The 14783-nt window shown below is 53.7% G+C and overlaps 6 protein-coding genes across 6 annotated transcripts; 3 read left to right on the top strand and 3 right to left on the bottom strand.

Annotated features, from left to right (window-relative positions):
- Positions 1 to 375: 375 nt before the first annotated feature.
- MYCGRDRAFT_104082 (uncharacterized protein) lies at positions 376 to 1604 on the top strand (the record flags this gene model as incomplete). The annotated part of the gene is made up of 3 exons (XM_003853461.1): positions 376 to 1026; positions 1164 to 1237; positions 1320 to 1604. The coding sequence occupies 3 exons, from the start codon at positions 724 to 726 to the stop codon at positions 1354 to 1356; spliced, it is 414 nt and encodes a 137-aa protein (XP_003853509.1).
- An 897-nt stretch (positions 1605 to 2501) lies between these two features.
- On the top strand, positions 2502 to 4278 carry MYCGRDRAFT_21681 (uncharacterized protein; the record flags this gene model as incomplete). Its single annotated transcript, XM_003853462.1, has 2 exons — positions 2502 to 3165; positions 3230 to 4278. Coding segments are annotated over 2 exons (1713 nt in total), but the record flags the coding sequence as incomplete, so codon positions are not given.
- An 806-nt stretch (positions 4279 to 5084) lies between these two features.
- Positions 5085 to 5793, bottom strand: MYCGRDRAFT_109020 (uncharacterized protein; the record flags this gene model as incomplete). The annotated part of the gene is made up of 2 exons (XM_003852859.1): positions 5085 to 5669; positions 5724 to 5793. The coding sequence occupies 2 exons, from the start codon at positions 5775 to 5777 to the stop codon at positions 5085 to 5087; spliced, it is 639 nt and encodes a 212-aa protein (XP_003852907.1).
- A 268-nt stretch (positions 5794 to 6061) lies between these two features.
- On the top strand, positions 6062 to 7578 carry MYCGRDRAFT_109019 (uncharacterized protein; the record flags this gene model as incomplete). Its single annotated transcript, XM_003853463.1, has 3 exons — positions 6062 to 6428; positions 6487 to 6737; positions 6789 to 7578. The coding sequence occupies 3 exons, from the start codon at positions 6381 to 6383 to the stop codon at positions 7576 to 7578; spliced, it is 1089 nt and encodes a 362-aa protein (XP_003853511.1).
- A 2268-nt stretch (positions 7579 to 9846) lies between these two features.
- Positions 9847 to 10451, bottom strand: MYCGRDRAFT_104080 (uncharacterized protein; the record flags this gene model as incomplete). The annotated part of the gene is made up of 1 exon (XM_003852858.1): positions 9847 to 10451. The coding sequence occupies one exon, from the start codon at positions 10342 to 10344 to the stop codon at positions 10141 to 10143; it is 204 nt and encodes a 67-aa protein (XP_003852906.1).
- Positions 10452 to 13120: 2669 nt separating this feature from the next.
- On the bottom strand, positions 13121 to 14266 carry MYCGRDRAFT_92407 (uncharacterized protein; the record flags this gene model as incomplete). Its single annotated transcript, XM_003852857.1, has 5 exons — positions 13121 to 13213; positions 13277 to 13543; positions 13829 to 13887; positions 13946 to 13969; positions 14230 to 14266. The coding sequence occupies 5 exons, from the start codon at positions 14264 to 14266 to the stop codon at positions 13121 to 13123; spliced, it is 480 nt and encodes a 159-aa protein (XP_003852905.1).
- Between the last annotated feature and the right edge of the window lie 517 nt (positions 14267 to 14783).

Genomic DNA, 14783 nt, shown 5'->3' with positions numbered 1-14783 from the left:
TGTGGGATGATGGGATGGATTTACCATCTGTGTGATCCCTTGTACAACACCTGGACCAAAAGCAACCGGCCTTTCCGCGCCAATGCGATCTCTCAATCAACTGCCAAAATGTGCTCAAGCAAGGTAGATAGACTTTGTCGACCGTCCGCGCCATTCCTGTATGCAGCATCCAAGGTTGTAGATGGACGAGCTCAAGGTCAGGGTGAGGGATGCAATCACATCCATCATCGATGGAATCGATTTCCAATCCACGTCCTCGGTCCGGGCGACGGACAGGGACGACCTCGAGAGCCAGAGTCAGAGATGCAAGTTGCAACAATGGTGGGAAGACTCGTGTCAGCAGAACCCCCGGCTTCATCGCGACCAGGCGCAGACGAGTCGTCTTGCGGTCTAACACTGTCGTATCCTATTGTGCGAGAGACATCTGGATATCGAAGAAGATATCGATTTGCGCAGACATGCGTGAGATCTTGGTACGGATTGCGATCACCTTTGACGACTCCAAAATCACTGATCAATACCGTATCCTAGGTAGTCGTGAGCAAGTCAAGGGTCGATGGGAACCTTTGGGAAGAACTCGTGTCATCCAAATCCCCGTCGCAAGCAGGAGAGGGACAAACTTTCGATAGTGCGGAGACGCACGGAGCGGTGTGAGAAGCACGAAACGAGAGTGGTCTTGACAAGCACGGAGTGGTGTGAAATGGCATCGCTCTGATACCATATATGTCTGCTGATCCGGACTCTGCTTCTTCTTCTACTTCCTCCTCTTCTTCAAGTCCTCCTCAAGCAACAACAACAACAACGACAGGTCCTCTGGTCTTTCAAACACTCCTCGCAGTCTCCGGTCTCTCAGCCACTCCAGCATCTCTCCGAGATCTCTCTCTTTACTACGACAACAACAACAACAACCAACACCACTCCCGGCCGACAACAATGCGTTTCCTCATCCTCGTCGCCATGACCATGTCGGCTGCCTACGCGGCGAGCGGGACCGTCTGCACATTCGTTGGTGGCTGCAGTAAGCAGGTAAGAAGAACCGAAGAGCGGAAAGGCCTGCAGTGGTCCGAGATGTCTCTCGAGCTATCATCTCAGCAGGTCTTGGTCTACCTTTCGTCCTTCCGCGTCCCCGAGCTTGCGCTGACTCTTCCACCTTTCTGTTCTAGGGCGTGCCCTGTAGCAAGGTCTGCTGCGACATCAATGGGTGTGGCCGCCCGTTCGAGGCGGGCGAATGTTACGGGTACGCCTCCACTATCGGATCCACTGTTCTGGCGTGTTTTCACGACCCAAGCTTGATCATTAACATCTTGTTGTCCAAACAGAAACAAAAGGAAGGGCTTCCACTGCCAAGACCGCTAGCCGCTACAACGAACATCGACCGAGACGATGGGAAGCATATGGAAGAGTCTCCGGGGTGGATCTCCACGATTGGTGAATTGGAGGGAGTGAGCCGCGACATGGACTTGATGGGTTTCTTTCTTGCTTGCTTCCGAAGGCTTCCTTGTCACTTGCTTTCGATTGCCCGGTTGCTGCGTGGGAAGTTGTTGTAGAAGACTAGCCCTGGGAGAGGCATCAGATAGCAAGCAATTTGACCGTTGTCTGTCTGTGCAATGTCTTGGTACCATGTCGTCCTCATCTCGTTGATCAGTCGTCTTGTTGTTCGTCTTGCGACTACCACGCGCTTTTGCAGCCCATCGACCGCAGGATACCGGAACCCGAGTACTATGGTCGTATTTCCCTCATTGATACCATTTCGCCCTAAAACCTGCCGACACCATAAGGTTCTTATTAAATGGATCCATGTTCGTAGTCATTGCGATGGCGGGGATACCTTAGCTTCACGTCAAGCTGGTCATTATTCGTCCAAGTCATTGCTCTCTTGTCTCGTCTCTCTCACTTGATGATAAGATGTCCTCTGGACCAAGGCCTGGCACGGTAAACATGTTTGCTTCAAGTGTGGACGAGGAAATCTTGTGAGGATGATGTTCTGCTAGATGCAGCAAACAGCTCTCCGCCAAACCTACCTTACCTTACAGCTTGCCGACTGCACCTGCACTTCACCTCCGATAGGCGCATACCTCGTCCATCAATACACTTCCACCTTCACACCGCACCCAATCCTCCAACAGGACTGACCTGCAAGCAACCGCACCACTCTCTCGCCAACTCCAATGAGCAATCCTTATCCCGATTCGAGCAACAATCCACCACATCCTCCATCCACCACCTACCGAGCGACTCGCAGACCATCATACGCCACCGTTGCCGCCGGCCGGCCCAACATCGCGGACAACACGATGGCGACTTGGATCGAATGGGCACAACAACGATCGCGCACCGATCGGACCGACCTCGACGAGGACGACATGGCGCAGACGTATTCACACAGCAATGAACAATCCCCCGCAACAGCACGGCGACCTGGCAGCAGCAACGCTTGGGCGGTCGACTCCGCACGATACAACTCCATAGCATCGACGCAGCATGACGAGCATTCCGTCTTCTTCACACCATCATATCTCAAATCCTCACGGCATGTCCAGCGCCTTCGACAAGCTCACGAACAACATCTCGCCGAACTGCAAGAGTACGCCCGGAACAACAACACCGCAGCACATACAACAGTACCCTCATTATCCACAAGTCCCAGTATCGCCAACCTCCACAAATCTCACTCATCACACCGCGCAGTAGTCCAGGACATTATCGAACGCCTCCCCCCACCCCACCTCGACTCCACCCGCCTCCCGCCTCTCCCCTCTGCCTGGTCCCCTGCCGAGAAACCCACCGGCCTCGACATCCTCGGCCCTTCTGCTTCAGAAGTACGCTTCTCCGGCGTCATCAAACAATCTGACGAAGCGGCCTCAGTCCGATCCGACTATCCCATACCGAAAGAAGTTGGCATATACTACTTTGAGGTGACCATCCTCTCGCGAGGGAAGGATGGGTTGATTGGAATTGGGTTCTCCACGAAAAAGGCGATGTTATCGAGACTACCGGGGTGGGAAACGGAGAGCTGGGCATATCACGGAGACGATGGGTACGTCTTCGCGGGCAATGCGAGTGGCAAGGCGTATGGACCTGGTTTTGCTAGTCAGGATGTTGTGGGCTGTGGAGTGAATTTCCGGACGAACAGCGCGTTCTTCACAAAGAACGGAAATTTTCTGGGTGAGTCGCATGACATGACGGTAATGAGGTGGTTGGCATGGCTAATGTAATGATGTGTGACCAGGCACGGCGTTCCACAACATCCGTCAGGAGCGACTGTATCCGAGCGTCGGCATGAAGAAACCCGGGGAGCATTTACGAGTGAACTTCGGCCGGACGCCATTTGTGTTTGATATTGACCGGTTAGTCGCTTCGGATAGGAGGACTGTGCTGGACTCCGTTCGAAGTACAGACGTTACCTCTCTCCATCCACCCGACGACGAAAGTACCCTGATACAGAATCTGATCGGACAATACCTGGCTCATGAGGGCTATGTTGAGACTGCTTCGGCTTTTGCGCGGGATGTCCGAAAGCGGAACGCTGGTCTACAAGCATCGAAGGGAGTCAACTTTGACAACGAGGAAGACGAGGAGGACATCCACGCGGTGAGGAGGCAGAAAATCCGAAGAAGTATCCTCGACGGTGATATCGATCGCGCGCTGAAGTACACGAGCACGTATTATCCGAGGCTTTTCGAAGACGACAGAAACGGAGATGTGTATTTCCGATTGCGGTGTCAGAAGTTTGTGGAGATGATGAGGGTCTGCCCGGGAGGAGGATCTGTGCAGGCAGGAGATGATGAGGCGGTGGAAGAGGAGCAGGAAAGGGACGAGCAGATGGAGCTCGACTCCCAACTCCATCGTGAGACATCCATGTCCCAACCAGACAGAGACTTGGACGTGGATATGGCGAGCTCGCAATCCCTCCCCTCCAAATGCCCACCACAATCCTCCGACCAGCTTCTGCAAGCGGCGGTGGAGTACGGTCAGGAACTCCAAGGCGAGTTTGGGGAGGATCGCAGATTGCACGTCCGGAAACTCCTCGAGGACATGTTCGCCTGTCTCGCTTATGTCGATTGGGAGGCATCTCCCGTCGGATACTTATTCGACACGACCCGACGAGCGTCCGTAGGCGAGGGTGTGAATGGTGCGATTCTGGTGAGTTTGGGCAAGCCGTCGAGCGCGGCGCTGGAGAAGGTGTGCGCGCAGACGGAGGCATTGTTGGAGGAGACTAGTGGGAGGAGTGCGGGTGGGGGAGCGGCGGCGTTGGTGGATGTCAAGAAGGATTTTCTGGAGGGGTAGTGAGGATGGGTCGAAAGACAGTCCGCTGGATGGCACAAGGGTGTGTAGATATGGGAGGATGAGCTCGACCTTGTAGATGATGGGTCATGGGCGAAGCAAATCATTCATATTCGACTCCAGTGGAGATAGAAGGACGATCATGCATGGAGGATCAGACGACGGCAAGGAGAAACGTTCAGACGGACATGATGAATGAGGACGAGACGGGTTGAAGCCCAACGCTATCGCAGCTCTCATTCGAATTGCGCTACCTTACTATTCATTCGTGGGCGCGGAGACTCGCAGATATTGCGCTCTCACATTCCTTGATTCCGATTTCACCATGTCTCGCAAGATGAGCATCTGTCTTCCTCGTCTCTGATCATCGCACGAGCCTGTTTCTCTTCCACTGCCATGCTATCCAGACAACGGTAGTCCATCCTAGGTACCGTGATCCGAGGTAGCATCACCTCCGCTGGCGCCAGACGCTGGCGTTTGATCGTCGCGGCTTCATGTCAGCCAAATCGCCCTCCTTTGACTCTTGATATGCGATTTTCCTGACGGTGCCGGACAAGGCTAAAGATGTCCGATGCGTCCATACCGGCTGCCACATTCCTGAACAATTCGCTCCTGCTTCCATTCGGCCGCTCGCTCGGATTCAACGTGAGATGTCTCCCGCAAATAGCCTCCAGCGGACGGTATCTCTTCTCAGCCCAGTTATTCACATAAGCTCTCTGGACCTGTTCCCACGATGGCCTCGTCCCTCGCTCTTTCAAGAAATGCTTGGAGAATTTGCTGCGCTTCGTTTCCCAGTTCTTTCACCCATCCACAAGCGTCGCACTAATCGACAATCCCTCCCCTCCACTCGCCACGAAGTCCTCAACCTTGCATTTCACTTTCCTCCCCTCTCCCACTGGATTTCCTTCCGCATCGTTCCAGCTCTCCCCATCCCAGTTCCACCCCTCCGGCAATCCTTCCCTCGCAATCGCCACGTTGAAATAATTGTAACACAACAATCCGAGCATACTCTCGCTCTGCAAATTGACAAAGCCATCCAGCAAACTCCCTCGTTCCGGCCGGAAGACAAGGAAGTCGGCGGTGAGCCAAAGAAATGTGACGGCGTATTCGTCGATGGATCTCGCGAGCACTTTTTCCGTCTTTGCCTGGGGTCGGTGGTCTTCGGGTGAGGAGGAGATTCGTGGGTTGGAGTAGGATAACACCACGCCGTTGAAGGAGGAGTGGTAGGTCATGAGGTGCGGGGAGAGGTGTTCGGCGCAGAGGCCTTCGAGCGGAAAAGCGTTGGCGCACGGGGATAGAGAGACGTAGAGGGATGCTGTGAGGGTGGTGAAGGGCGAGGTGGAGGTTGGTTTGGCGGTTGTCGAAGATTTGGAGGACTTGTGTTTCTAGAGGGATATGTCAGATTTGCTCAGAGGTTTCTGTGGTGCTTCATGAGGTACCTTTTGAGTTTTTGTCGATTCCTTGCGACTAGCAGACGCTTGCGGAATGCCCATATTGGAGAGTGGTGCGTCGCGAGGACGATGTCGACGGATTAGGAAAGTCCAAAAAGTGAAGTGAATCTCGAAAAAGTCATTGGCAGCTGATAGATCGGCGGGCCATAAGAAGTGGCCCGAACGAGATTTTTGTCAGTCAATATTCGATGCACAAAGCCGCGGTACGCTAGACTTTCGAACGAAGCAAACAAGTGTCAAGCGAGCGATATCGAGACCTCACCTCATCAGACTACACCCAATTTCAGACCTCTCCGTTGCAAAGTACCGCACTGCTGGGAAAAGACAAGTCCTTGCAGTCTTGGAAAGATACGCGATCGTCGCACCGATCCCCTGGGACGATCGCATACACCACTTGCGCCGCAACCTTGCCTTCATCCTGCGAACCTAGGGATCTGCACATTGCAGCCGAATTATCAAGGACAATTCAAAGCCCCCTGCGCCGTACTGTCCGGTCGATCACTTAAATCAGTCGGTATCTCGATCTTGGCGAAGCACTGCAAGGGATTTTCGATCACTGGAAGCCAGGCCAGACCACAGGAGAACCTTACTCACTGCCTTTTGACATGCAGCGATAGCCCTTGGGAAAACTGGTCGTTCGTCAACATGGCCAGCCAATTGGTCTCACTCGGAGGCTGGTACTTCCTGCCAAATGTGAGTCTCTAACGATTGCCCAGACAATGATTCGCCTGTACTGACTCTCCCTTTACAGCTGGTCACAGGTTATGCACAAACAGCCGCCTACTCGATATTCATTCGAGCCGGTGACCCCAAACCCGCTCCTGGCTCGCAGCGCTACATTCGCGATCGAAGGCGGATACACGTCGCCGTGATCATCCTCTACCTGCTGTACACAGTCTACGAAGCCGATTACCAATTACGCCAACAAGGCGACTTTTACCAACTACTCGGCGTACCGCACAACGTCGACGATCGGTCTCTGCAATCCCGCTTCCGTCGCCTGTAAGTCCTTGCCTTGACCTCATCACACATCACACGATTGACACTCACCAGCACCGTTCAATTCCACCCCGACAAGGCCACCGGCTCAGACAAGGCCTCCATCGAAGCCATCTATGTCCGCCTAAAAGCCGCTCGCGACACTCTAGTCGATCCAGCCAAACGATTTGCCTACGACCGTTTCGGCCCTGACATCCTCCGCTGGCAGTCCTGCAAGACACTTCCCGACTACGTGTACCATGGCCTGCAGCAACTCTCCGTCTACTACGCGACTTCCGCCATCGCGCTCATCGTGCTCGGGTTGATGGGCTACTTGAACAACGGCATGTTCTGGCGATACTTCGTCATGGGAACGCTTTTCGTCGTGGAGATGTACACCATCACGCGCCCTCATTTTCCCGTCCTCCTGGAGAAATTCATCAACCCTTTCCTCATCACAACGGGTCTGAGACCGCCCTACCTCCCGTTTCAGATGATCATCCTCCTACGAAAAATCGCAGTCACGTTCTTCATCGCCATGTCCCAGCTAGGACCTCTTCTCCAAAGCGCAAGTCCAGGCATGGAGGACCCAGCTGTTGTGTCGATGCAGCAGATCCAGCGAATCGAAGCGGTGGCTGCTGCGGTGGACACGGAGCTCTCACGATTGATTGCGATGGAAGTGATTCCGTTTGGAAATGATGAAGCTTCGGTTGGAGAGTTGAAAGAGGGGTTGGTGGATTGGTTGAAAGTCAATACGGTGCGAAATGATCCCGAGGTGAGGGCGGCGATGGCGAGAGTGTTGGAGAGGAGGAGAGCGGAGGGAAGGGATCCCGGTGGCGAAAGACCTGCTGTTGGCGAGCGGTGAGAGGCATGCTGGGAAGACTGGATGAGCAAGAAGCAGGAAGATGGAGGCGTTCGAGTTTGGCGAGCTTCCAACAGTGGATGAACGCATGGCAGTTCCGCGTTCAAAGCTGGCCTGGGTTCAAAGGTCATGTCTTGGGAAGACTGAGCTAGTCAGACCTGGGTTTGCGCGACCACCTGAGCCGGCAAATGTGGTGTCTGCTCCGATGCACTCCGACGGCGTGTCCCGCATTCGGGATCGACGCTCACAGCCGGGAATCCGTCAATATTCTCTGAGCTCTGGACTTTGGATGGGACATCGATCAGAAACCCCAATCCTGGATGCAGGTCACAGCCTGTATGTACCACTACAGCCTCTTTCCTTAGACCAAGGATACGTGCCGACATTTGCGACCCTCAGTACAGCTCCTGTGGTGCATACAGGAATTCGTGTCCGTCACCGAGATGCCCCCTACACACGTCTTCCGGGCAATTGTCGTCAGTTCCTCGAGCTTACATCGGCGCGGAAACGTCGGGATCACCCTCAGGGGACGGGCACTAATTCTTGCTTTCGTGCCAGGGGGTTCAGCCGCATATCGATCAATGTCTACAGAGGTGGAAATGCCTACGCTTAGCATACAGGAACATCGCTGACGATCAACGACTCAATTGTCGCCCCTTTTTCGCGGGCTGCGGAGTCCTCCACGGCAGATCCATCGGAGCCGGCTGTGGAGATCTGCAAAGCAGGGGTATTTCCATCCTGGTTGTTCGCTTCCTTGCGAAGAGTTACTCAGCCTCTGCCTGGCATGACGCGGTCAACAGTTCCCAGCAAGTCGATACGAGGTCCTCGTCACATCCCCGAGCCCACCCTCTCTAACTGAACCTACCCTAACGCCGACTACTCAGCCAAACTTTGGCAGCCCAAATCGTCTACAGACAAGCGAGTCGAAGTTGTGAGCCTTTGCGAGGTGACGAGTATAATAAACAACGGGGAAAGTGAGTAATAAGGAGCCCGAACTTGCGAGGACAGCTCATATCTCTTCGAGAACTCGGCGGGTGGAGACAGGTACGAGATCCCTGCTGCTCCGGCCATGTTCTGAAGGATCCGTATCAACTGGCCGACCAACCCAGGTCTCCAACCTGGTCTGACAAGTAGCTTGTTTTTATTATTAGAGGCCACTTCCGTTCTACCTGCAAGTTGCACCTTATGACATCAGAAAGCTTTTTCCTGCGAGGGGGCAGCTCGAATGATATAACTCACAGCTGTGGCCTTTGCAACGATCGACCTTGTCTCCTTTGCCTTCAACCGTCCTGACAACCCTGAACCCAATACCTTTCCGTTCCGACCGAGACACGCCTCATTCCTCGCCTTTCTACACCGACCGAAACACACCACATCCACACCATGTCTCCGCCAAGCCTCGCCCTGACCAACATTCTGCTTCTTACTATGGCGGTCATACCGACTGTCGTGGCTGTTCCAGAGGCGGCATTCCCAAATCCGGGTTGTCCAATATACACAGAACATCAATGCTGCAAATACTACTCTGGTCGTTTCACTCAATGCGGAGTCAACCCGGTCTATCTTGTCAGTGTCATGCCGCAGTGTCGAACTAGACAGATTGAGACTTTCGTATACTGACCTACCGCCCTTTGACAGTGCAAACCAGGATCGAACTCATACTGTCCGTCTTGACATCCGTCCCAATTCTGAAACTTTGCTGACCCTTCCGACCCTCCGTTCAGGTGGTACAGGATGCGACGATTGGTACCCATATTACGGAGACACGCTCGTGTTCACACCACCGCCTGTGGACTCGAATGGCAAACCCTTCACCGAGGGTGGTGACCAGAAATGGTGTGGTCAGAACTAGACCCATACCGCCAGTACGGGCTCTCACCATTTCCATATACGGCGAGGATGTCCACTCGGACGCGGCGATCGATACTGGAATCTTGCGACATGTCTGGAGTCTAACATGGTTCGCGGTTTCTTTTGTGAAGCGCATGTCCACTCGGACAGGGCGATTGATATGGAAACCTTGCGACATTTCTGGGGTCGAAGACGTTTGATTCAGAACATGGCATCGGCTGGTTGAGGAGACACTTCAGGGGAATTCCTGTACATAGTTTCCGACAACGAGCGATATCGCTGTTCCTGCACACAAGACAAGAGTCACATCTACTCATAGAACTTTACGATCTCGGCTCGCTATCGCAAGGACTTCTTGGCGAGGGGTGCGATCAACGCTGTCGCTTCAAGAACACCATCTCGACCACAGCATAGTCGTTTGTTGTAACTGTCAGACCACGTCGATCTCGTTTGTGTTGGAATGCCTACTGCGCCACCGTAGCATCCCACCTCTATCTTTCGTGAGGGTCGAAACATAAGCAAAGTCGCATTCGCAGATTCTAGAGACATCATGTTTTGGCTGTTCATCGTCGCTGTTCTACTCATTCAACTTCATGCTGTCCAGTCTTTCGATCATCCATGGCTTTCAACCAGCCCATTTACTGAGGCTAATGTTCCGAAGATTGACATTCGCCGAAGCAACACGGCTCGGGAGAGGAAGCGACTAGAATTCGGCTATGCCCTGACCGCGCTCACTCTCTCAATGTTGTCCGGAATCGAGTCTGCAAGATGTATGATAGGCCGCAATTGGTCTTCGTAATTTACGAACCAATCTTCATCCCGTAAAAGATATGGCCTGCGCCACACGGGCACTTGAAAATGTTCAAAAGGCCCGTCTATCAGATCGATGACAGTCTGCCGCATGACCCTTTGAGCCATGGTAAACACACGTTGAAGAGGCTCGGCGTACTTGTTCTTCACATATCGACTCAACACGGTGCCGAAAGCATCGCCCGCAATGGTGGATTTGTAACATTCTCGCGACCCAATGCCTTTCAGGTATCTTTCAGCAAGCCAAAGAAGAGGTTCGCCGTGTGGTATGGCGGCGGCCCAGCCTTCAGTCTGACAGGTAAATAGGACCAGCATGATCAGAGCGTCCGGGAAATACGGATCTCGGTCCAATGTATTCGGTGTTGTCAAAGCTTTCCGTAGAGTCCTGAAGACAAGCGCTCGGAGTTCTAAAATATCCACAGAAGGCTTTGAGAAGGCCCGGAGTGGAGTCGTTGCGAGCCGGAGTGGATCTGGGTCGGCCCAACGGTGAGCTGATCCCCATGGCTTAAGCTTGATGAAGAGCCAGGCGCTCAGGAGAACGGGATCGGCCACGGCGGGGAGATAGTTTGGTGTTGGCATGTACTTTGCCTGTCGTTGTCTGGAGAGCGGTGGTGTGCTAATATTCGTAGTCGGCCCGTTACTGACGAAGATGTCTCCAGAAAACATGCCATCGAGTTCGTCCAGATCGAAGTTCCATCCACGCGCAACGGCCAGCACGTCGATGTCGATGTCGATGTCGGTATTGCTCCTCGATCTCTTGCAACTATCGCTGGCCAAATGGGCAGGGACTGACCTCGGCCGCACCTGCTTACCACATAGGCCGCAAGAGATGGTTGCGTGAGCAGCCTTGTGCTGAGTCTGTATGTGCCGGCTGAGGATGTCTTTGCGTGTAAAGCGATTTCCGCAGTGATTGCATCGTAAATTCATTCCTCGGTGTGCAGTGTCGTAGTGCCGGGTAAAAGTCTGCTCAACAGCGAAGCTAGATTGACAGACACGGCATGTATAAGGTCCCGTTCCGTGAAGAGACGCCACATTTTCAGACATGTCGAATGGTGGAGCGGGTCTAGTCAGTACTCGGGGCGTCGCACGCCCGAATCGTCTCGAGTCCTGATGCAGTCGAAAAGGAAGCTTCGTGACGATCGCACTCCGGAGCAACGAGCAGGATTAGAGATCCGGCCGAAGAGAGGAGATTGCGACATCTATATACAATACCTGGTCCCGTGAACAGCATGTAGCATTCGCCTGAAGGCAACATGCAGGATTCGAACTTGCAGCGTAGCTGCCGCATTCTGGCCCAAAGCAATGTCAGGCGAGGCCTGCTCGCTACCAAGAGTCTGGCCATCGCAAGCTGTGAGTCCAGAGAGCCCAGACCTGGCGCTGGCGTTTCCCATCCTTCACCTGCATGAGACGGCCAATGACAATTCACTCCAGCTGCATTGTGATGAGGCCGTGTTACCGCTTCACTTCGATGGTAAGTGCATCTGCGGCGTTAGGGCTTCCTTGAGGCGGCGATGACTTGATGTCGACTGAACGAGGTGTCATCGTTTTCTGTCACCTGAGTCAGGTCGATCGATGGATTTCCCGAATCATGTCAGGTTGCTTCTTCAACGACGATAGCATCCATTCGCATGGGAGTATAGAGGCATTATAGGGAGATCATGAGGTCACAGTGCTGGATCGCACTGCTCTCTCTCGGATGGATTTTCTATGAAATGCTCTTTTATACTCGATCAGGAACAATACGTTGTGCCATCAGACACATCTCACACGAATCCCATCCACATCCGAGCCCAAGAAACGACCCAACTCTTCAAACACAGTAGCTGGAATGAGGTGAGCATTTCGCTGGATGAGAAAGGGACTGGCATGCGGACTGACTTTGGTGACCCTCCGCTACAGTGACCATACCAATAGTCCCTGTTCGGCCCTTGGCTCTCACAAGTAACGGTACACCTGACTTGCTTTGAGCCGCGGTCGCAGAGGTTGTAGTAGGGAACGCCCGGCGCGCAAGTGAATGGTTTGATGAGTCTCCCTCCTGGTGGTGGCTGATCCGGTGTCCTGGCTGGGTCTGCTGTGGGCGCGGCCAATGCCGTGGCGAGAAAGAGACCAATGGTGAGGAAGAAGAGCTTCATGTTGGATGCTGTCGAGCTGCGAGATGATGTGAGAGGGAGGTGAACGGCCGTGGTTGGTTTGTGTGTTTACGAGCGGTGCAGAAGCGAGCATCGGGAGGATCACAAACACTACCAACGCCTGCGGCACTAAATATTTGCCGCAGTCACGGCGGCACTCCGCACGGAAGAGTGCTATACTTAGATGAGCACAAGCCTTCCCTGTTGATAAAAGAGAATCACTGGCCAGTCCTCGGACACGACAACTGACTCTTCGCCCATATGAGCTGGCCACACAGTCGATATCTGCGCATGACAAGGCGGTTTCTGTTCGCATGAATAGTCTGCATGCCTTGTTCTTTGTTCCGACCGATCAGAGGAGCGCTAGACAACGACGACGCTTCGCGAAGTCACAGTAGCAGGGGTACCCAGGACGAGGCGTTGGAGCACGTCAGACCTCTTTTCTGCCATGGTATATCCGGATGGAAACCAAAATTGAGTAAAAGAACCGGTGACGGGCAGCATGTCCAGCGGAGCGGAATGATAATTGACAAAAGATGTTGCGAGTGAAAGGATTCATTCGCTTTTACGAGAGTTCGAACCAACAATCCATCCTGCAAGCTCACACGACGACAGACAAGTCGAAGGGCTGTCAGGTTCGCGCATCTTGAGGACGTTCACCGTATGCCTGCATTACCTTCCCATCCCATCGTCCTCTGTTTCCCTCATCTCCGTTGGTAGTGCTACGGTCGCACGCCCTTGCGACCTCGTCAGATTTAACAAGCTCCAAGAGAGTGCGCACCACCGCAATAACGCCCGCAATTGGCGTAGTATTTGTCCACACCCCAGTCCGGAACGCAGCAGTCGTCCTAAGTCGGGCAGAAGTCAGCGACGGCTCGGAACCATGCGTCAGAGTAGTACAAAAGACTCACACCGTTGATAGCTTTGGTGCCTCCTGCGTAGTTACAGATGCCGGCTGCCAGTGAACAATCTGCGCAGTGCATATGTGTGTTTGCGGTGACGGCTCCCAGCATTGTTGCGGCAGCAATGAGAAGTGACTTGGTGAGCTGCATTGTTTCGAGGATGAAGTGGTGGATTCGATATGAAGCCGAGTCGATATGAAGTGGGTCGATGCACTCCAGTGGGTATGGAGTTTCGTAGATATGAAGCCGGAGTCGATCGAATATGAACTCCAGTAGCTAACAAGATCAGTGGATGTCCAAGGGTGGATGTGGAATTGAGGGTGTAGAAGTCTGCACAATGCGGTATGCAAGGCAAAGGACGAAGCAGGATGCGGGGAGAGACCGGCTCTTATCCTTACTTCTCGATCGTCAGTCCTGTCGGCGTGAGAGCTCGAGGCTCATCTAGCCAGCTAAAGCTCAGACTGAGCTCATGTGCCGACGGTATCAAGCGAGCGCGTCGGAATGGAAACCTCTCAAACTTGACCAATGCTCCCCTAGACATCTCCTTGAGCCTGTACATACGGTGTCTGCTCCCTGCGCCAGCAGGACTGCGCCGACATAGATCCGCAGACTTGTAATCACTAAGCAGACAGAGCAGTCGGTCTGGTCCGCACGGTTTCACAGCAGGTTGATACTTACGAGCGCTGACTGCCTCAAATCCGTCTGAGATTGGGATGCTTGTCCACAGGACAAAAAGAAAATCGATGCTTGTAGACGCCCCTGACTTGCGAGAGACTCAGGTGGAGCGCAGTCGGATGCTTCCGCTTGCTGTGTCTGCGGAGTCCTGAAATCAGGTTCGTAGCTTGGTGGGTATCCTTGCGAAGCCAGAGCGCTGATTCGGATGGAAAGCCGCGAGAACTCAGGCCGACGATTACCCAGGCCGACGATTACCGCATGTAAATGCCTAAGTCTCATCGACATACGAGGACCGCAGTGGAAGGAGAAATGCGTGAGGGCCATGCTGTTCCGATAGTGCTGCGAGACATCGCCCGTCGAAAGGCTTCCCTGGCTTGTCCCAATCTCCACTGATCGAGCGGGTTTAAAGGAATGATTGTGGACGATCATCCTCATTCCGACGGAACCGTATGTTGAGTATGGCTTTTGTTGTCATTTTCTCATTTCTCGCCATCGGTAGTGTTCCGGCCGCACGCCTTTGGGATCTCAACCCGTTTAGCAGTCGTGTTTGGCGAGCTGATCAGAAGCGGCCGCTGTGCAACCTCCGCACGGAGAACTGACTGTCGCGATTAGTTGCACTCATGGACGGGCGTCTGGTTTGCCCGGTTGGTGCCCGCGTGGCTCAAAAAGGTTCAATCATGGTCAGACTCACCTTCCACTGACCCCAGTATCCGATGTACAGGCGTGACGGGAAGAGACTTCCGCCAACGTCCGCGTCACCGTCATCAGGTCCACGGTGTCAGGAAAATGCTTGCATCCTTGCATCCGATGACATGGTCATGGAGCACAGCCTGGCTTTCAC

This window comes from Zymoseptoria tritici, chromosome 4 (genome assembly GCF_000219625.1).
Source record: "Zymoseptoria tritici IPO323 chromosome 4, whole genome shotgun sequence".
NCBI classification, from domain to species: Eukaryota; Fungi; Ascomycota; class Dothideomycetes; order Mycosphaerellales; family Mycosphaerellaceae; genus Zymoseptoria; species Zymoseptoria tritici.
Note: the sequence above shows the minus strand (reverse complement) of the source record. Positions and strands in the feature narration are given on the sequence as shown.